This window comes from Brassica napus, unplaced genomic scaffold, assembly GCF_020379485.1.
Source record: "Brassica napus cultivar Da-Ae unplaced genomic scaffold, Da-Ae ScsIHWf_1783;HRSCAF=2417, whole genome shotgun sequence".
Classification (NCBI taxonomy): Eukaryota; Viridiplantae; Streptophyta; class Magnoliopsida; order Brassicales; family Brassicaceae; genus Brassica; species Brassica napus.
Window position 1 is genome coordinate 50,677 of NW_026015200.1, and position 20,352 is coordinate 71,028.

Below are 20,352 nucleotides of genomic sequence, written 5' to 3' on the forward strand. Positions count from 1 at the left end.
GGAGTCTACTCAACAAAATCTGGCTATTGGACAGCATGTGAACGACGAGAGATGCCAGTACAGGTCCAACAAGTGCCCCCTTTTGACTGGGAAAAAGGAATATGGAAGTTGAATACTGACCCAAAAATCAAACTGTTTATTTGGAAGATTTTCCAAGGAGCTCTCCCGACAAGCGAAGCACTGGAAGCTAGAAATATAAATGTGGAAGCAAGGTGTGTTCGATGTGGTAGCCCTGAATCTATCAATCATCTCTTCTTTCATTGTGAGTTTGCTCAACGTGTATGGGGCCTTGCCCCCTTCACCTCCAACTTTGATGCGAGAGGACTGGTAGATTTAGCTGCAGAGTGGAGTGAGATTGTCACGAAAGAGTGTCTCCCACCAATTGGAATAGCCACCGGAAAACTTACTCCATGGATATTGTGGACAATCTGGAAAGTTCGTAATGAGCTGATCTTCCAGAACAAGGATGCTTCACCGAAGGAGACTATGTTGCGAGCGATAGTCGTGGCTCGAGAATGGCTTAATGAGCAGATTGCAGTATCTCACACAACAAGGAAAGCAGCTGGCGTCACGACGAATTTTGAAGGTTATTTAAAAATTCAAACAGATGCAGCATGGCGCATGGATAGATCGGTGGCTGGACTAGCTTGGACGGTACACAACGAGGAAGGGCCCAGATCGTTTGCTTCTCAATGCTACTACGTTGCTTCCCCACTTATTGCAGAAGCACTGGCTCTACGGGAAGCTATCACTATGTGTTTTTCTCTGAACCGCCGAAGACTTCACTTTGAATCGGACTCTAGACAATTAATCCAAGTAGTCAATGGAGGACACCCCCCACCGGAGATTTATGGTTTAGTTGCTGATATCTTAGTTCTAAGTTCCCTTCTTGATGCTGTTTACTTCAGTTGGATCCCTAGGGACAAAAACAATATCTCTGATTCAGTAGCAAAGAATGCTCTGCTCTCTGCAGTTGCTGTAATGAACCCTCCTTTTGGAGTTTAAGTTTGAATGAAAGTTTGTGTTCCAAAAAAAGAGTCTAGGTTTCAATCTTCCACATCTCAAAAGTACTTCACCAAGTACATCAGCACCCAACGCATTCCCTCTCTCCTCTCTGAGGTCTTGCTTTCTCATAAGACACGTCCTTCCTTATATATCAGACACATGTCCGGTCTGGAGCACAAGCAAAAGAATGGCCGCTTAGGGCATCCCAACTTTTACAAAAAAGTTTGGTTGTATACAGGGCATTATAAAAAAAAAATATGAAGAATGAGAACATAAATTTGTATTTTTGAGTAGGGCATTACAAGTTTTTTTCTAAAAGTTAGACCCAGAACTTGTTTTTTCACGTCTTAAACTTGCTTTTCAAGTCTCCAAAAACTCTTTAAGCAAACTTCCTTTTCCATTTAAGCAATTTTCCTTTTCTTGTAAAGGTAAACCTTCTCTCCAATCAAAAACTTTTTGCTTAATGGAAAATACCATTTTGTCTTGAAGTACATATCTTTTTTCCTTTTTCACGCTTAGAAGGTCCACGCACATCACAAAAACCGAACTCCAGTATAGCCCAGTACTACCTCCTGCACTTAAATTCTACGAGAATACGTAGCAAAATCAAGTTTATCTAATTATCCATGTACATATGTATATTTAAACCATAGTATATTTACGTATTTATAAGTAAAAAAGGAGAAAGCCGGTACGTAGAGAAACAGAAAGAAACAATCAGACGAAAGGCGCAAGAACATGATCCCCTTGAATAGAATATTTTATGAATTGCAAAAATGGTAAATCTTAATCGGATAGAGAAACATTACAAATCATGTTTATCTTATAAGGAAATATAACATATATTTCAATTTCTTCTTTCCTATATATCTATCAGCTTAGAAAAATCTTATATTTCAAATTTGACAATACTGCAAACAAGAAGCGAGGTACAGGGGGAGGAAAAAAACCCTAATCAGACTTAACGACTCTTCTTCTTTCTTAAATTTCACTTTAGTTCGGTTGGAATGATGGCGACAGATAATTCCCAGTGTATCTCGTCATTGTCATCATCTTTACGGAAACCACAGCCACAAAATCCATATCCCGTCGATTACATTGGAAGCTTTATGACACTGGTCTCTAAATACGGTTTACGATACCAAGGCTTTCTCTATCATCTCAATCACGATGAAAAGACCCTATGTCTTATAAATGGTACGATCTGAAACCTCAGTTTGAGATTAATATAACCTGATATGTAGTTTTCGTTTAGTTTACAGAGAATATTTCGATAAAGTAATTGTTTTTTTTTTCTAATGTTGTTTGATGTTTGTGCAGTGATATGTTACGGCACGGAGGGCAGGAACCTTATCGGGTTTCATATTCCACCTTCTTATGAACTTTATAGTTACATTGTTTTCACCACAACTCAGATAAAGGCAAGTATGTGCGTTAACTTATGCGTATCAATTTATCATTCATTCTAATTTGATGCTTTCTTGGCTAATCTCGTTCCTCTTTTTTTTGTGTCATTCATTTTTGCAGAATGTAGTAGTTGATTCTCCAGCGAGCTTAGCAAGAGGACTAAGTAGTAAGATTTATCGTCCCCCAAAACCACCACTCCCATACGTATACTCGTCATACAATCAAGACGGTGCTAAAATACGCCAAAACGTTCCCTTATTAATTTCCAATGAAAATCTCAGCAAAACGGAAGCTATTTATGATTATGATGCATCTTTAAATATGGGATCAGTCAATGATGGATTACAAATTGCTTGTAAACCTCTTGCTTTACAGCAATATCCCAGTTCAAATTACTATGATCCTTGGTTGAACCATGCTTACCAACCTATGCCTTGTGCTCCACTTTATCAAGATCCTACATATGCTGCACCGTCATCGATTGCTTCTCAAAGTTTCTTTACCACTTATCCATCTGTCCCATTTTCTCTTGGGCAGGTAATATATATCATCATTCTCTCTTTATTACATATCTGCATTTTATTAAATATGTCACTTTACTCGTTTTGTTTTGGTTGTAGGGTAATGGAGGGTTTGATTTTGAAGCACTGACTAAGAACTTCGAGCCGTACAAGCTATGGGGTCCTGAAGGAGACAACAAGCAAGAAGATCAAACTTCTTGTACTGTTGATGGATCTTCTTATCAGAACGAGACATGGAATTATAGTGATGATGGATCTTCTTATCTGAACGAGATTTGGAATTATCTAGTAAACAACAATCAAGAAGATCAAACTGCTTGTACTATTGATAAATCTTCTTACATGAACTCGCGCAAGCCGTTTGATCCTATCGGGAGACCTTGGAATCCGTTTGGCCCTATCGAGCGATCCTTCTCATATCTTCCCTCTAGTCATGAACTGGCAGATTTGGGATTTGTGTAAAATATAAGTTTCAAAAAGGAGTGGGTGGCACATATCATTGACAAGTTCATGTGTGTTTCTTCTGTCTAACTAACTTGCCTTTTGTTACTTATGATTTTTCGAATGTTATTTTTTTATTTCTTTTCTGAAGAACAAGCTAAAAATATGTAAAAATCGTTGAAGTTTTTCTACTTCCATATTTTGTTTTTAATTTCCTTTTGGACTTTGACATAAATCTGACAAGGTCAACCAACTATGGTTGACTTAGATATTAGTGCATGGTGGTGGATGCATCTTGAAGTTTTCTTTTCATTATCCATGTTGTACATTACCTTAGACTAGTCAGAGTTATGTGGAGCATTAATAGTAGCTTGTAAGGTTATGATTGGTTACAAATCTTCTTATTTGCATGTCATAAATTGATTAGATAAAGCAAAGAAAATATCATAATGTAAGACAAAAAATAGGATTTATGGCAATTATTTTACCAGGACATAATCAAGAACAGTGGGTAAAGTACGATTAGTAATCTCGTAGCCAGGACATATTTTCTTTTGGTTACTGTCTTGTGGGTTTTGGAACACAACTACGTTTCCACTGATCTGAGCAAGAGAGAAGCGAATAACAGCGGCTATTCCGAGCACAAACGCATGGCTTCCTAGTAAATAGCAGTTCCTTTATGTGTCCCATCGAATATCTTCTTTCTGGGCAGAAGGTTGTGCATAGTTTCAAAGCTTTCTGTGCCTTTGTTAGATTCGGTTCCTTCTGAATGGACAAAATCAATCGGACGCACGTACATATGTGTATAATTCTACAACACACAGTAAAGGTTTAATCTTTTTGTCAACTAAATAGAGAAAATCTTCGAACAAAAGAAACTAAATAAGACTGGGAAAAGCCATAAAGGATAGTATTCTTAACTTTTTTGTTATTTGAGGCAACTTCTCAGAGAAATCTTCTTTGTCAGCTAAATATATCATATATATATATATATATCTGGAGAATAAATTATAATATAAATGGATAATATTTCTAAAACATTCTAAGGAAACAGATTTGACTAAAGGGAGGTCGGTGTAAATTATTTGGCCTTCATAAACAGATCACAAAAGCAAAGTATTAATAAACTTAAAACATTTTGTATTTTGTATCTTTTTTTTAAAAAAAAAGGAAGTTAAATTTTTTAATCCATTTATCGTATCTTTACTCTCACTATTATTTTATCAAATAACTTTTCTGAAAAAAAAAATCTAGCATTCCCAATTATTCAGAATGAATGGAATTATTGTCACTATTGAAAACATATTAAAAAAATTATTAAGAAAGCATATTATTTTTCCAATATGAAAACTTAAGTCTAGTATAAACGAGACTTCACTTCTTCTTAAGAGCCCCAACAACATTAAGTCCAATACAATAAGCAATTGACTGAACGGTGACCATCGGATTAACCCCTAAAGCCGTCGGAAAAACACTTGTGTCCGCCACAAACAGGCCTTCAACCTCCCAAGTCTCTCCCGTTGGCTTCACCGCAGATTCTTCAGGTCTGATTCCCATCCTACAACTTCCCATTTGATGAGCTGAACATATCTGTCCAGACAGATCCTTCAAGCTCTTTGAACTCTCTTCTCTCACAAACCTCTTAATCTCTACCGCACTCGCTGTTCTAACGTTCAAACTCTTACCTTCTGAGTTATGCGTCCCGATCTCCTCAGCTCCAGCCGCTATCAAAATGTTCAAGACACTTCCAAGACCTTTCTTTAGACTCTCTTCGTCTTCATCGTTTAAGTTGTAGTCAATGTAACTCTTCGAATTGATTGTTCCAGCTCCTTTATCTCTCAAAAGCGTGAAAACGTGTGCGGTTCTTGAGAATTTGAGCATTCGGGTTTTGAAATCATTGCTTGACGTCCAAGGAATGACCCCTGAGAACATCCCTGGATGAAGAGAAGGCGTTTGGATCACCGTTTCACCATAAGTAGTCTTTGCTTCTGCGTTAACAACGCTGGACATTGCTGTCATTATCCCTCCCTCGTAGCTCTTTTTCTTCTTCTCAGGCCACTTCTCCTCCTCAGGGAACCATCCCCAAGCCATAACAACTGGATGTAAACAAAGGTTTCTCCCAATGTTACCATTCTTCAAACCGCTGCGTTTCAACAAATGAGGCGTTCTAAGCGCACCGCAGGCCACTACCGTGGCCCTAGACTCCACCACATAGATGTCTTCCCCAAACGCAAACGCAATTCCAGTGGAAGTCTTCTTCTTGTTCCCGCCTTCACTCTCATACAAGACTTCCATCGCTTTACAACCTGGAAGGATCAAACCATTACCAGATTCCACTAAATCTACAAGCCAAGTCTCTGAAGTCCCCTGCTTTTGACCTTTCTTGCATCCCAAGGAACAAAACCCACAGTAATGATCCTTTGAAGCATTCCTCGGAATATTCTTCACTTGTAACCCTAATTCTTCACAACCTTTCCTCAAGACCTCATTATTAAACCCTTCTTCCACAAATCCGCATTGAACACCCATTCTCTCACACACAACATCCATTGCCTCCCGATACAAATTGCTTTCAAACAACTCAAGTTCTGACTTTTCAGCCCATTCCTTCATCACGTGTTCCGGTGTCTTGATCGAGGCCGACCAGTTAATGGTTGAACCGCCTCCGACAGTGGACCCGGCGAGAATCACTACGTTCATATCAGAAGTTGCTAGTAACCCACCGGATAAGTACATCTCATCCATTGCTTGCCCCTCAAGTTGAGAGAGATTGCTTCTTGCATAGTAGTTTCCTTTCTCCACCACCAAAACTTTATAACCCGCCTTGGCTAAAAGTCCGGCCACTACTCCTCCGCCGGATCCAGACCCAACCACCACGGCATCACACCGGATTGTCATCACTGGGTTAGAAATTGATGATCTTTTTTTATTGCTCTTTTGAGTTGATACTGTGAAGCCATGACCTGTTAACTTCTTTGTCACGGCTTCTCTAGGCTTTTTGAGATTGATGATGCCATTGTATAGTGGTCCAAAGATCTCCTTAGGCATATTTTTGTTAGTCTTCGTCTCATTTAATTCTTCTTCATGATCACTATGATCTGAGCTGGGTCCATTGTATCCTATTGCTTTCCACGCTAAGTTCTTTCCTTTTTCATCCACCTGAAAATTATTAAATTATTTAAAATAATTAATCTTTGGAATATCAAGCTGTCAATTTTTTTGGTTGATATACATGGGCTTCAACCTACAATCCAAATTTAATGTCCTGTTATATATTTCCTCACTATTTTTCTTTTCTTTTTTAATTTGATTTATTTAAGAAGATCACACATATTAATGTTTATAAATTTCTATACAAATTAACGTTAACTCAATACCAAATCACGTGAATGGAAAGCAAGTTTAGAATTAATATTGCTTAACTTTTTACAAAGTGCTTAAATTATAAAGACAAAACTTAAAGAAAGATAAGGAGCATATGTATATGGAAAGATAAGGAATGAAAAAATGTAAGTCTTGCATGGGGTTAAATTTTTACCTGGGTAAAGAAGACAAGGGCAGTGATAAGTTTGATGGACCTAAAGAACATTCTTAGGAGTAAGAAATAGCTTGAAGCCCAATTGAGCAATGTCTCTTCTCTCTGTTTCTTTGGCAGCCGGCAGAATCTCTGGAAGTATGGAAAGCCGCCGATGAAACTTCTCTGACCACACAAGACGAGACTTCCAATCCAAGTTGAGAGTGACCACAGTCCAACTCTTAAAATCCACTTCTTTGGGTGGTGAAGTCTCTGACTCATTAACCTCGCCACCTATTATTGTGAATTTATGACATAATAAAAAACGCAAATAAAATTAACCAAGATAATACAAATCAATGATTAAATAATATTTAAGTCTGTTTAACCTATATTAGTTTTCATATTGTTATTATAAAGCTAGTATTTGTCTGAAATTGGACCCAAATGTTTTGGTGTCCACGTTTTACAGTTTTGGCCATCGTAGTTATGACAAGAAAAAGAGACATTTGTATCAGCTATCGTAGTGATATTAATACCATATAGTATATAATAATAATAATAAGTATAAGCAACCAATAAGTGGTTGCGAAAAGAAAATAACGTATATGACAATCAATTTTGAGATATATTTTGCATACGTGACGATCGACGGATTTTAGTTGTACTTGAAACCTGTCGGCTCTATATTTCACTAAGAGTACTGAATTTTTGTTCTCTTCTTAAGTAATGATTCTTTTATTTCAGCGATGAAAGGACTGAATCACATGCATGCAACAATATCTATGTTTTTACAAAATAATGTCATGCTTTATTAAAGAAATTAATAAAACATGTACATATTTAATTGCTAAAAATTCATCTAGTTCAGCTTTCGATAGTTTAAGCAGTGAAACTGTGGTTTCAACGTTGTCAAAACCAGCTGTGAATAATGAGAAAGAAAAGGTTCTGCGTCTTGTAGTACAACTTTTTTTAAAATGATCCTGAACCAAGAAAGACTACAAACTTAAGTTGTGTCGTCTATTAATCATTTAAGTTGTTTCTATGTTAAAGAACTGTCAATTTATTGGTTTGTTACTTTAAATTTAAGAAATACAAAAGGCAAATTAAGTTCAGTGGATGTAAAAATTCCAGCAACCAATGGTTTCAAATTATATAGTTTCAAAATTCAAATCACTCACAAAAATATGTTCTATTCTCTTTTGTTTGTAAAAAAAGGTTAGCTATAAATATATTCAAATGCATGTAACATATATAGTTGAGGAAGCATATATTTATATATATACAGAGTGAAATGGATAGGTAGATATAGAAAGATTGTCTTTAATTACATGATCATGCATGTGTATAACATATATAAATGAATGTAAATGCATGTTTGTATATATACACACTTACACGGTCGGGAGTTCCAGTATGAGAAGCAGAGGCGGAGTAGTATCCAGCGACGCCGTCATCCAGGTGTCCTACTTCAGCGCCGTCGATAGACGGTATTAGAGTATCGCAGATCGCAACCAGAGATTCCATCTCACGCGCCGTCAGTGAGTTCGCATAAAGCGTTTTCGTTTCATCTTGCTGCCGGGGACTTCCAAATTCGACGTCAAGTTTTGCTTCCATCGAATCTTTATGAAGACTGCTTTTGTTTTGATATTCCATTAACTCAAGAATGGTTTTTGTTATTGTGACTGGTAAAGAATGTGTTTTATGTGTTTATATAGAGGGACAATGGCTAATTATACATGCACATTTATTAAATTAAATATATACAAATGGAATGTGTAGTATTTGGACAAGTCAGTTATGCGTGAACCATATCAAATTTGGTACCAGCAGGAAAATTCGGATACCGGCAAGAACACAGGATTGGTCTCAACTATTCACCAAACTATTAAACTAATTCAATTATCTATTAGCACAGTGTCTTCTTAAGATTGATATATATGTTTTCTGTAAAAATAATTGAGTTGTGTATTTTTATCGACCATCTTGGTATATTATCTCAGAGATTTGTAGATTATACACTAAGAGGTACATCCACCTCATATGAAAAATAATTAAAACTCAATTAAAAGTCAACTCATAGAAAAGGCAACCATAACCTTTTAAAGGAATGGGACTGATCTCATAACACATTTGTTTGATACAAACCAAATTGGGGTATATATATACGTATAATTATTTGTGTATGTATCGCAAATCTACTCCACATAAATGACAATGAGAGGATGACGATTAGCCAATATATTTATGATGAAATATTTTTCTACAAAAAGGAAAAGATATATGAGTACTAGGGGATGTACGCGCTGCCCGCGGAATATTGTTTTATTATTGCTAAGAACATGATTTTTGGATAATGTAATTATTTTGTCATTTTTATTTGTTAAAAACATTATTTGGTATTTTTAATGTGTTATGTAGTAGTAAGTGATAGGTTAATATATTTTGTGTTTGTTTTTTTTGAATAATGTGTTATTGTGTGTACAGTAGTACTTGTTAATAGTGAAGTGAACCTCTAATGTAAAAGAATATTGAATTTCAATAACTTTGCATCTATGCATTTGTTGATTAATTCTAAGATTAAAGGTTTTAACGTCAAAATTGTATTGTATTTTTTCATATTTTTGAAAATTAAAACTTTTAAGATATTTTTTTTCCTCTTCCCATATTTTGACTTGAACCGTCACCGTCTATGTAGTTCGTTACCTTTCTGGTGTGCGGTGCTTCTCACCATCACCGAAAAAAGACTCACTTCTTTCTCTTGTTTTTCTTTAGATTCTTCACCTGTGAGATTATATGGTATTTGTTGTAGATCAGATTTCTGAGTTTTCAGTTGTTCGGTTGATTCTCACGGTATTGTAGGCTGTTCCAGTCAATACTGATTGCTCATCTTTTTCTTTAGATTTCAGCTGATGTTAGGAATTGCATCTCTTTGGTTGGGTCAGAGTTTAGTCGTCTTTGATGTTTTATTTGTCGTCGTTGGCTTACCGTCAATAGTCTTTGCTCGTCTTGGTTTTCAAGATCTAGTTTTTGGTGTTCTGACTTCTATGCTCTCTTTCATAACTCGAGGGTGGCTCCATAGTTTGCTGATTTCGTTTCGTCTCTCTTTCCCTCACTATTCTCGCATCTCTTTGCAGCTTTCATCGCATCTCTAGTGGCTCTCCCTTTCACCATGTTTGCCACTCGAGGCTTATATAATGTTTTCGTTCGTGTATGCTATGTGGGCTTGGAAGGTAATTTTTGGTCTCAAGTTTAGTTTCTGATTTTTTGGTGGTTGTCTTCCATTCTCCATTCCTCAAGTTGTTTCTTTTCTTTCCATGTTTCCTCTGGTATAGGTGTGCGGAGTTAGTTTTTTTGAGCTTTGGTCTTTTCTATCCAGAGCTTTGTGTTTTTTCACTTGCATGGTCGTCTTGTATGTTCGTGTTTAGTTTATGAGATGTTTCTTACCTTTTAGGTACTGGTTGTGATTCCGGTGCTTTAAGCATATATCTTCCTGTTTCTTGGTGGCTTTGGCCTTTCGATTATTATTCTCCATCTAGCTCGTTTTCTTGGTTATTTGTGTTGGTGCTCTAATTTCTTATTCTTAGTTTGATTATTAATAAATATATAATTTGTAAATAAAATAAGAAAAATTAGTAAAAAAATAATAAAATGGTGAAAGTTTATGTATTTTTAGTTATTAATAAATTTAAAATTTAAAATATATTTATATTATTTTATTTATTTCGGACCAATAAGTGCGAGAAGGATTAGATAGTACACAATTAGAAATTTATGGAGTAAATTGTAATAATTTAAAAGAAGAAAGATTTAAAATACAAAAAAAAAACATGAAGACACATGTCAACAAACCCCATTTCCACATGTCATAAAAAAAGGAAAAACTAACTTTATATATATAAATTTTTATTCTTTTATTTTGTTCAGAGCTTTTATAATCAAGGCTATGAATGGTTTAAATGTTTCCATTATACTAGTTACAGGCTAAATAGTTTATTCACGACGCGTAGAAGTAGTTCCAGTGACGTAAGTGTTGCAATATGAAGTGATCATCTCATGGTTTTAAAACATTGTTTGCAATACTCAATTAAAAGTCAACAATTTTACAAATATTTTGACCTCCACGTTTGATGACAAAAAGCTGATTCTAATGATGAATAAACGTCTTAAATTTTTTTGATATTACGTTGGAAGCCCTCGAGGCTGAATCATACATGTGAATGCTGCTAGATATGTGACTCAAAATAAAAGAAGTAATGATAAAGCATAATTTTGAATGATTGGGAGTATTTGGTGATAATGCTAAAACAAATTGACAATGTTAATATGATAGAATCAATAAAAGTCCAGAGATCAAGAAAGGACACAAGGACTGCATGATATGAGTATCAAACTGGACCCAATGAAAAAAAAAAACAAAAGAATTGAATGTCAGTACAGTTAACAATACCTGTCCTCCATAATTGTATCATTCATTAAGCTTCTGATTTTCTCCCAGATTTAGAGTTTATTTTCCCTCTTTTATGTAAACTAATACGTGCATTGATATCATCGATTGTCCAATCTCCAATGCAAGTTGACGTTGGGGTAGATGGAATTTAATAGAAATGTAGTGTTTCGTTCTTCATATATTATCATTACTAGGGCCGGCGTCCGCGCTGCGCGCGGATTACATGTTTAATAAAAATCAGGTGAATTAAAATTGTGTGTTTTTTGGTTTCTGAAAGGATAAGTTAAGTTTTGTTTTTTTATACAGGGGAGAAGTTCGAAACGGTGATCATTTTTTTTTAAAAACAACTGTAAGTATGAATAATAAATAGTTTTGAGGAATTCGATATTTGAATGAGAAAATAATCTTTGTGTGTGACAATTTAATTGACGTAGGAAGTGGTAACGTAAATGTTTTAAAAGTTGACTGGTGGTGTTTGCTATGAGGCTTAAGATAGCAGTTTATTCCTCTTTTGGAAGCGTTGAATGATATCAATTTCGTTGTTAAAGTAGAAGCGCGTTCCAGGTGTTGCTGTGAGTGATAGTTTTTCTGAAAAAGGCAAATATTTGTTAGCATTTAGTTTTTTGTAAAGTTTATGTTTAGTTTATTACCTTCATGTATCCGTGGAATGATACTTGTGATGATTACGACTTGTTTTTTCCTTGTTGATATGCGATTTAACTCCCTGAAATTAGATGCCTCCTTGTCCCATAAAGTTAGACGTACCAATTTCGATCTACAAATAATTATTGTATTAGATTTTGTTTAGTTGTAAACCAATTATTACTTAATAAAAAGTTTGTACCTGTCTAAACGTAATCCAATGATGATTTTTGAATCTGTGTAGTGGTTATATAAATCACTTCCTTGGATGAGGCAAATGCGGCCAACAACATCTGTAGGAATAATTTGGTTGTTTGGAAAAAAATTAGGATTTATTTTTGTGTGAGAGAGTTTTTGTTTTTTTTTTACCTGGTAGGAAGTTGGTTTCACTTGCTAAGCTGATCAACTGGGTGTAGCGTTGTGGCCGGAATATGTATGAAGGAATCGGTGCAATGTTTTCTTGAATCAGTGTAATAGTTGTTGTTTCTTTGATATTGATTATGTATGGTTGATCGGTAAGCCTGTAACGTTGGTTATTGGGGAGGAGATTAAAATATCTAATGTGATAAATTTTCCCTTCTTCGAAGCGTTGGTACATTGTGTCAGACGTAGAAATAGGTACCTTCCCCTCTATTTTTTGTTCCTGTTTAGTGGTTAGAAGCAATCATTTGAAATATAGTTGGAATAATTAAAAATATGAATTTTAGACAAACCTGGATGTCAAGACATATGAAAGTTGTCCCTAGGAAAGCATCTTTATTTTTGTGATTTGTGATGGGCCAGACCCTAAGGATCCTAACGATTATTGGATGAGGTTCGAGAGTGTTGTCCTAATTGCTTTGATCTTGTGGTGCATGTGCTACATAGATAAGAATGAGAATTAGTATTTTTTTGGCAATTTTGTTTAAATTTTTTTTTTTGAAGTGAACATAGTTAGGGTGTGTTTTTTTTAAGTATTGTCATGGTTTTTTTTAAAGTTTAAGTAGGCCGGGCCATAATTATAGGTGGTAGTAGTAAATTTGTTGGGTGGGTTTGATAGTAGAATTTAGTTTTTTATAGAAATTTACAGGGACTGTGTGTGAAATGAGGGGGTTTTGTTATCTTGGGCGTACTATTTTAAGATCAAAGGGAACTTAGGCGGTTTGCACATTGTTATAGAAAACAGTTGAAATAAAAAATTGTCTGAAATAATAGAAAATGCAAAAGAAAATAGTTTGACAGTTGAAATAAGTAATGGGATGGGCTGGAAAATTTTTTAATCTGGCCCAACAGCAAAGAGACGGAGACAGCAATTTCGTGAGCGAAACCGGTTAACGGGCTGGGCTGCAATTACGATTTGTTGGTCTGGGTTATCAGTGACGTGGCAGAATGAATGGCTGAGAATATTTTGCCTATGTGGCATCCTTTATAACATCCAAAATTAGTAGCTTTTATATAGTGGGATATATCCCTAATGCTCGTTAAATTATTGCGCAGAAATAGACGTTTTTGATTTTTAGATTTTGGTTTTTGGTTTTTAACTTTTAGATTTTGGTTTTTGATTTTCAGTTTTTGGTTTTGCTTTTTGTTTTTTAATTTTGGTTTTGCTTTATTCTTAGTATTTTTTTATAAAATAAGCAATACATTGTTTTAAAATAATTTTTTTTTAAATTGCCATTAAAATTTATCAAAATATAGTGGCTGTTATTTAAAATAAAAACATCACCATGTTTTAAATTATTTTATTTTAAGTGTTATACTTAAATATAATTAATAAAATATCTATAAATTATAAAAATTAAAATATTTAAAATTTTGAAACTATTTATAAATTTTGTTACATAAAATATTTTTCATTTTTTAGAACTTGAATGGCTATTTTTCAAATTAATATAATATATTATATTAATAAAATATTTTAAATTTTATAATTTTTAGTTGTTGTTTATTATGTATAATAATATTATTCAATAATTTATTTATAGATATTAAGAATTAATTGGCTACAACTAATACTAAAATTATCTATATTTATTTACATATATGAAACACATAAATTATTTTACATTAATGTTAAATGATAAAAAAAAAATTGTATGGAAATTTTATCTTTATGAAAATATTATTTACTTTATTATTAATTAAAATATAGTATTTTATACAAAATAAAAAAAAAATCATTTTTATATTGAAAACCCACAAAGGTTGGTTTTTACATTTTCTTCACAAATTGGTTGAAATTTTGAAAAACTAGTTTTCCTAAATTTTAGGGAATCTATTTGTTAAAGAAAGTTGACTGGCAAGTGAAATGGTTTTTACAAAAATAAAAATTAAAAGATAAAACTTGATTGGATAAAAAATAATTTTTACAAAAGCAAAAACTAAAACAAAAACTACAAACAATCAATCTTCCAAGTGAATTATTATTATTTTTTTTTTTGCAACTTTTTTTCTATTTAAAGCATGAGAAAAAAATAAAACAGGCTAGCCAAGCCTTAGTGTTATGGGCTACAGCCCAGTGAACAACACATCAAGTTACAAAATAAGACCAAAAACGGGGTTACGTTACTGAATAGTCGCTTTCTATTACCTTCCAGTGATGCAATCTAGGTGGAGGATTGAATCCAGAATTGATACATGGTAGAAGCTGCAACAGGATTTGCATCACGAAGGCTGTTGATTCTGTTCCTAATAGTTCGATCCATTGTCGCAGCTAAGGAGTCTACCGAACGGTAGTTTTGACGATGGAGTCTCGAATTCCTCTCAACCCAGAGAGAGTAGATCGCAAGCTTCCAAACCAAGCAACATAATCTCTTATACCACACTGGCCCCGTGAGTGATAGTAACGCCGAGATCATCAAACCCCAAGACAACGGCATGGTTAGACCAAGGCGCATGGAGAATCTACGCCAGAGAGAGGCAGAGTAAGAGCATTCGAGGATGAGGTGATCACGCGATTCAGCTGTAGTGGAGCAAAGCAGGCAATTTGGGTCCACATTCAGACCCCATTGTAGGAGCCGATCTTTAGTTGGGAGGCGATTGAGAGTAGCTAGCCACGCCATGAAGTTGTGCTTTGGGATTCCGCCTTTACTCCAAATGATGTGGTTCCAAGGTACTTTGTTGCCATGATTCTTGAGTAATCTGTAAATTCCACCAGTGCTATATTTTTCCCAAACTGTATTGTCTACACTCCAAATTATAGAATCCGGCTCTGTCGTCAAAGTGAGAGATGAAAGTAATGCTTGAACCGTAACCTGCTTATCGGATCTTGCAGGTCTAACTCGCCACGTTCCATTCTGGTAGATGTCTTGGAGGGAAGCAGCTTGAGGAATGCCCATTGAGTTGGAGATAGAGGGTGACAAGAACGCTGAAATAGCACCCAGATGAGACCAGTTATCAGACCAGAATCGCACAGAGGCTCCGGAGCCCACTCTGACATGGATCCAGTTGAAAGCTAAATTCCTAAGGCCAAGCAGTTTTTTGACCAGCCATGGGAAACGCTGCTTCGGTTTTATTACCCAGAACCTAGAGAGATCACCTCGAAGGATTTCTTCGATGAACCACGCAACCCATATGGAGCCTGAGGATTTAAAGAGAAGCCAGATGAGTTTTAGTGTGCAGGCTTTGTTCCAGGCTCTTAGATCTCTACAGCCCAATCCTCCTTCATCCTTTGAGAGCGTTACAGTTTCCCAAGCTACCTTTGCTGAATGGCCAGCTTCAGACGAGCCATGCCAAAGGAAAGAGCTACAGAGGGAGTCGATCTTTGTGATGCAGGCTTTGGGTAAAATGAAGGTTGAGGTCCAAAAATTAGTGATGCCATTGATAACCGTATTCAGCAGTAAGAGTCTTCCTGCATATGACAAGGTGCGCGCACTCCAGGAGTTGACTTTGCTCTTGATGAGTTGGATCAACGGGGTGCAATGGTGCATAGATAGCTTCTGAGACAGGAGGGGGACGCCTAGATAACGGACAGGGAGAGTGGCAACAGATAGCTGACACGACTGGGCAATAATGTCAACTTGATCCTGAGGGACTCCACAAGACATAAACGAGGTTTTTTGGAGGCTGATCTTAAGGCCAGAATGCGCAGCAAACTCATCCAAAATAGCTAGAATTGCTTGGACAGAGCTCAGTTTGCCGTCCGTGAATATAAGGAGGTCGTCGGCGAAGCAAAGATGAGTGAGCTTTGAGGATGAGCATTTGGCATGATAGCCGAATTTCCCTTCCTCTGCACCTCTGTTCAAAAGCTGAGAGAGACAGTTCATAGCAACAACAAATAGGTAAGGAGAGAGAGGGTCACCTTGCCTAAGTCCACGACGCCCTTTGAAAAATCCTTGCACAGCCCCATTGTAACCGATTGTGTAAGATGGAGTGCAGACACAAGTTTTCAACCAGTGAATGAAGATTGGCGGGATCTGTAGAGTGCTCAAGCAGATGAAAAGGAAGTCCCAATTTAGAGTATCAAACGCTTTTGCTATATCAACTTTCAAGGTGAGTCGGGGAGGACCAAACTGCTTGTGGTAGCCATCTACTACATCAGTGGCTAAGATTGTATTTTCAACAAGAAGACGGCCTTGCACAAAAGCAGTTTGGTTGGGAAGGATAAGTTCTGAAAGAATGGGCTAAAGCTTGGCAACAAGTATTTTTGAGATTGCTTTGTATAAGGTGGAGCAGCAGGAGATAGGGCGGTAGTCAGTAACGGCTGAGGCACCCGGATGCTTGGGGACAAGGGAGAGGATGGTGGAATTTACAACTGCAGGCAGGAAACCAGTTGAGAAAAAAGTACCAATGGAGGAGAGGACTTCATGGCCAATGATTGCCCAAGAAGCTTTAAAGAAGCCAGATGTGAGACCATCGGGGCCTGGAGCCTTATTTGGGTTGAGTCTGAGGAGGGTCTTGGTGATTGTTTCTGGTGATGGCAAAGCAGACATAGTGGCGGTTTGTTCAGGAGAGACACAGAATGTCAGAATAGAAGCAAACCATTGGGGAGTGGAGATCGTGATCGGAAGGACGTCTGGTGCTAGAATACTCTTAAAGTGTGAGATTGCAAGCTCACCCATAGCAACAGGGTCTGTGATCAGTGTACCATTTGGCAGAATGAAGGATCTGATGGCATTAACCGCAGAACGGACCTTCCATATCCGATGAAAGTAAGAGGTATTTAAATCTCCTTCACCTAGCCAATTAATACGCGATTTTTGCCTGAAATACGCCTCCTCAATGGCCCTGAGAAATTCCCATTTATCATGGAGCTCTTTCTCCTTTTCAAACAACAACATAGTAGGTGACTGAAGAGCTTCTGCCTGCACAAGTTGCAACAAACTATTAGCTATAATCACTCTCTCCTGAATTTTAGAGAAATTTGCAAAATTTAAATCTTTGAGCACTCGTTTTATTTGTTTCAGTTTCCAGCATAGCTCTCCGAGAGTGGAAGCAATGCTACCGGCCTGAATCCAGAAGTCCTCCACAGTAGGCACAAATTTTGGGTGTTTGGTAAGGTAGTTGAAAAACTTGAAGGGTTTGGTACCAGCTATGGGTAAAAGGGAGGCTAGATCGAGGATGCAAGAGGAGTGGTCTGAGATGTTGGGGGAATGGAAATTAGCTAGGCTGTGGGGAAAGGTGGAGATCCAAGGTTGATTTACCAGTTGCCTATCAAGTTTCTTCGCAATAGGTTGAGTGGGACATTTGTTTGACCAAGTGTTTAAAGGCCCTTGAAAGCGCAGATCAAACAAGCCCACTTGCAAGAGGCAGTCAGCAAAATCAATCATAGGAGGAGTGAAGGCGGCTTCTGAGGTAGAGGAGTGTTCAGATGGGTGAAGGATTTGATTAAAATCCCCTCCCACCGCCCATGGAACAGCATCTAGAGAGAGAGTTTGATGGGTTGTTAGGAGGTCCATCCAGAGATCTGTTCGTTCTGCAACCGTATTAGCTGCGTACACCGCTGTATATACAAACTTCAGAGAAGAGCTTATCGTGACTTCGCAAGTAAGGGTTTGACGGGTTTGGTATAAAAGATTTATGACAGCAGGGTGTTTCCAAATGATGATAATACGTCCATCTTCATCAGAGGCATGATTAGAAGCGAAACTCCAACCCGGGCATAGTTTTTGCATTAGAGAAGCCAAATTTTGTTCCTTAATGTGTGTTTCCAAAAGTGCACCAAAAATGAGATGTTGAGATGTCAGCCATTGACTAAATGGCGAGTGCTTGTCCGGATCATTAATGCCACGGACATTCCAAAAAGATAGTTTAGTACTCATAGGGAGGGTTGAGGAGGAGTACCATCAGAGATGGAGTCCTCAGGGTTAATGAGAGCTAAGGAAGAAAATGGGTTTGAGGTGGTAAGGGACGAAGGGGGTATGGAGGGGGATATTATTTGGGTGGTTGAAGCCTTCCAAGAAGCAGAAGACTTATCAAAAAAAGAAGGGGGGAGGGAAATAAGAGGGGAGTTAAAAGAGGCGGCTTGCTTTTTGGCTATAAAAGAGTTGGATAAGGGCGCGTGCACAGCTGCAAGACTGACCACAAAAGAGGCAGGGACAGGGTCGGAGGTGAAGGAGAGGGTAGGGAGGCTTTGAGGGAGGGGAGAGGATGGAGGTGAAGGGGGAGGAGTGGAGGAGGAAAGGGTATGGACAGGTAATAAAGGTGAGTTGGAGGGTAAGGAGATAGGAGGGAGGGCAGAAAACGTGAAAGGCAGGGCAGGGGGATTATTTAACGCAATTGTACCAGGAACAGTGGGCATCACATTATCAGAGAAGGGGAGAAGAGTATCAGTTATGTAGTCGACAGCTGCTTGAGAGTCACTATCTAGCTGAGGAGAAGTAGCAGCTGTAGGATTGGCTGATATGAGTACCGCTTCAACTGGATTATCTCCTTCTGTAGTATGAGGCTCCATCGTCACATTTGAAGAATAACCCCGTAGGTTAACAGATGGAACTGGAGCAGGTGGAACAGGAGCAGGTGGAGGTGCACCACCATTATCCTCAGTGGGAGCTTCATCCTTCGCAGGGGGGTAGATACAGTTCTTTGTTATGTGCCCAATACGGCGACAGTGAGTACATGAAGGAGGCACCCAAGGATAATCAATTCCCACAGTAATGATCTCGCCACTTTCTCTTACTAGTTCACCTTCAGAAGGAAGTAACTTGGTAAGGTCAGCCTCAACTTTTACATGCGCTATGTTCAAGCTTGAGACATTTTTGGTGTAGTCATCCGTCTCTATGGGTTCTCCAACTAACCCTGCAGCATGACTTAGACCTTCTTTTGTGCGCAGATCAAAAGGAATGCCACGGAGGTGAGCCCAGAGTGGAATTGAGGCTATTTCCGGGTAGGCTTCTGATGCATTGCTGCCCCATTGCGAGACATAGAACATTGAGGTATCCACATACCAAAGTTTTTTTTCCAATATTTTTGTTCTGATGTAGTCATTTGGAACTCTTACTAACATGGAGTGCTTCAAAGGTTGGAGATGAATTTCAAGCTTTGAGCCTTTACCCCACATGTAGTTTAGAACACTTTGTATAGGACCATAATCAGGCATTTTACCTAAAAATGACCCAACAACATATTCTTTATGCAGAGCAGCGCCTCTTTCGAAGACTACATCAGGGATATGGACTCGAGGCTTGCCATCAGAGGAGAGGGTAGTAGGAGCCAACCGCTTTAGGGAACGATCAGAAAGAAGTTTTGCTTTTGCAGCATAGGTTTGGGATTGATGAGGTAGGGGTTTAGAGTGGGTATTAGTCTTTTTAGTGTGGTTAGTAGGAGGGTCGGGGTTCTGGGTTTCTGTGGAGGCTGAAGGAATAGCGGGGCGCATAGCTTCAGTAGAGCGTGGAGGGACAGGTGGGAGGGAAGGCATCAACGGAGGGGGAGGGAGAGAGGAGGAAGTGAAGCTACGAGGTGGAGCAGAGGCATGGTTAGTAAGGAGGGGGGAGGAGTGCTTGGGGGGAAGAACAGTGAGAAGGGGTCCAACAGTTTTCAAGACTGCCATAGTTTCAGATCTAGAAATAGTTTTGGTGAAATCCACAGAATCTTCCATGGTAACATCAGAGCCAAAAGGAAGATTTGTGGTAGTAGATGTTTGATCTTTAGCTGGCAAAATAGTAGATCGAAAAAAGGTTTGAGGGTGAACAGTGGAATGAATAGTGATAGGAGATGAAGATTTAGCAGGGGAAGAGGAGAGGGGGGGAAAGTCACCAAAGGCCAAGGGATGGGGGTCAGGGGGGTCAAGGGGCTTGAGGGGAGGAGGTTCACCAGGAGTAGACGACGACGGATTCAGGACGGAAGCTAGACCAGACGGGGAGAGCCAGGGATTCTCTCCAAAGGACATTTTTATCAATTTTTCCTCCAAGTGAATTATTTACATTCAAAGTTTATGACGTAAGCAGTTCGAAAGA

At 37.7% G+C, this 20,352-nt stretch overlaps 4 protein-coding genes across 5 annotated transcripts; 1 reads left to right on the forward strand and 3 right to left on the reverse strand.

Moving 5' to 3' along the window:
- Positions 1-2,015: 2,015 nt before the first annotated feature.
- Positions 2,016-3,395, forward strand: LOC125598877 (protein decapping 5-like). The gene is made up of 5 exons (XM_048772615.1): positions 2,016-2,202; positions 2,326-2,426; positions 2,533-2,616; positions 2,788-2,949; positions 3,033-3,395. Exons 1-5 carry the CDS (start codon positions 2,016-2,018, stop codon positions 3,393-3,395), a joined length of 897 nt encoding a protein of 298 aa, XP_048628572.1.
- A 1,309-nt stretch (positions 3,396-4,704) lies between these two features.
- On the reverse strand, positions 4,705-8,599 carry LOC106394387 (long-chain-alcohol oxidase FAO4A-like). Its single transcript, XM_013834959.3, has 3 exons — positions 8,287-8,599; positions 6,913-7,182; positions 4,705-6,533 (listed from the first exon to the last, which is right to left on the reverse strand). Exons 1-3 carry the CDS (start codon positions 8,542-8,544, stop codon positions 4,749-4,751), a joined length of 2,313 nt encoding a protein of 770 aa, XP_013690413.3. The 5' UTR covers positions 8,545-8,599; the 3' UTR covers positions 4,705-4,748.
- A 2,936-nt stretch (positions 8,600-11,535) lies between these two features.
- On the reverse strand, positions 11,536-13,419 carry LOC106421315. 2 transcript variants are annotated; one of them, XM_048772621.1, is made up of 5 exons: positions 12,694-13,419; positions 12,350-12,623; positions 12,183-12,273; positions 11,989-12,113; positions 11,536-11,926 (listed from the first exon to the last, which is right to left on the reverse strand). In XM_048772621.1, the coding sequence occupies exons 2-5, from the start codon at positions 12,576-12,578 to the stop codon at positions 11,826-11,828; spliced, it is 546 nt and encodes a 181-aa protein (XP_048628578.1). In that variant the 5' UTR covers positions 12,579-12,623; positions 12,694-13,419; the 3' UTR covers positions 11,536-11,825. The 2 variants fall into 2 exon arrangements, with proteins under 2 accessions (XP_048628578.1, XP_048628577.1); XM_048772620.1 differs by having other exon boundaries at positions 12,350-13,419.
- Positions 13,420-14,565: 1,146 nt separating this feature from the next.
- On the reverse strand, positions 14,566-18,072 carry LOC106393323. The gene is made up of 2 exons (XM_013834034.3): positions 16,671-18,072; positions 14,566-16,568 (listed from the first exon to the last, which is right to left on the reverse strand). Exons 1-2 carry the CDS (start codon positions 18,070-18,072, stop codon positions 14,566-14,568), a joined length of 3,405 nt encoding a protein of 1,134 aa, XP_013689488.3.
- Between the last annotated feature and the right edge of the window lie 2,280 nt (positions 18,073-20,352).

Coding starts and splice junctions, on each gene's coding strand:
- LOC125598877 (XM_048772615.1), top strand. CDS start 2,016: ATGGCGACAGATAATTCCCAGTGTATCTCGTCATTGTCATCATCTTTA. Junction 2,203..2,325: donor GACCCTATGTCTTATAAATG/GTACGATCTGAA, acceptor ATGTTTGTGCAG/TGATATGTTACGGCACGGAG. Junction 2,427..2,532: donor TCACCACAACTCAGATAAAG/GCAAGTATGTGC, acceptor TCATTTTTGCAG/AATGTAGTAGTTGATTCTCC.
- LOC106393323 (XM_013834034.3), bottom strand. CDS start 18,072: ATGCAAAAACTATGCCCGGGTTGGAGTTTCGCTTCTAATCATGCCTCT. Junction 16,569..16,670: donor CCTTGTCCCCAAGCATCCGG/GTGCCTCAGCCG, acceptor CCATTCTTTCAG/AACTTATCCTTCCCAACCAA.
- LOC106394387 (XM_013834959.3), bottom strand. CDS start 8,544: ATGGAATATCAAAACAAAAGCAGTCTTCATAAAGATTCGATGGAAGCA. Junction 7,183..8,286: donor ATACTGGAACTCCCGACCGT/GTAAGTGTGTAT, acceptor TCACAATAATAG/GTGGCGAGGTTAATGAGTCA. Junction 6,534..6,912: donor CCCTTGTCTTCTTTACCCAG/GTAAAAATTTAA, acceptor AATAATTTTCAG/GTGGATGAAAAAGGAAAGAA.
- LOC106421315 (XM_048772621.1), bottom strand. CDS start 12,578: ATGTACCAACGCTTCGAAGAAGGGAAAATTTATCACATTAGATATTTT. Junction 12,274..12,349: donor TGAAACCAACTTCCTACCAG/GTAAAAAAAAAA, acceptor TTATTCCTACAG/ATGTTGTTGGCCGCATTTGC. Junction 12,114..12,182: donor ATTGGATTACGTTTAGACAG/GTACAAACTTTT, acceptor AATTATTTGTAG/ATCGAAATTGGTACGTCTAA.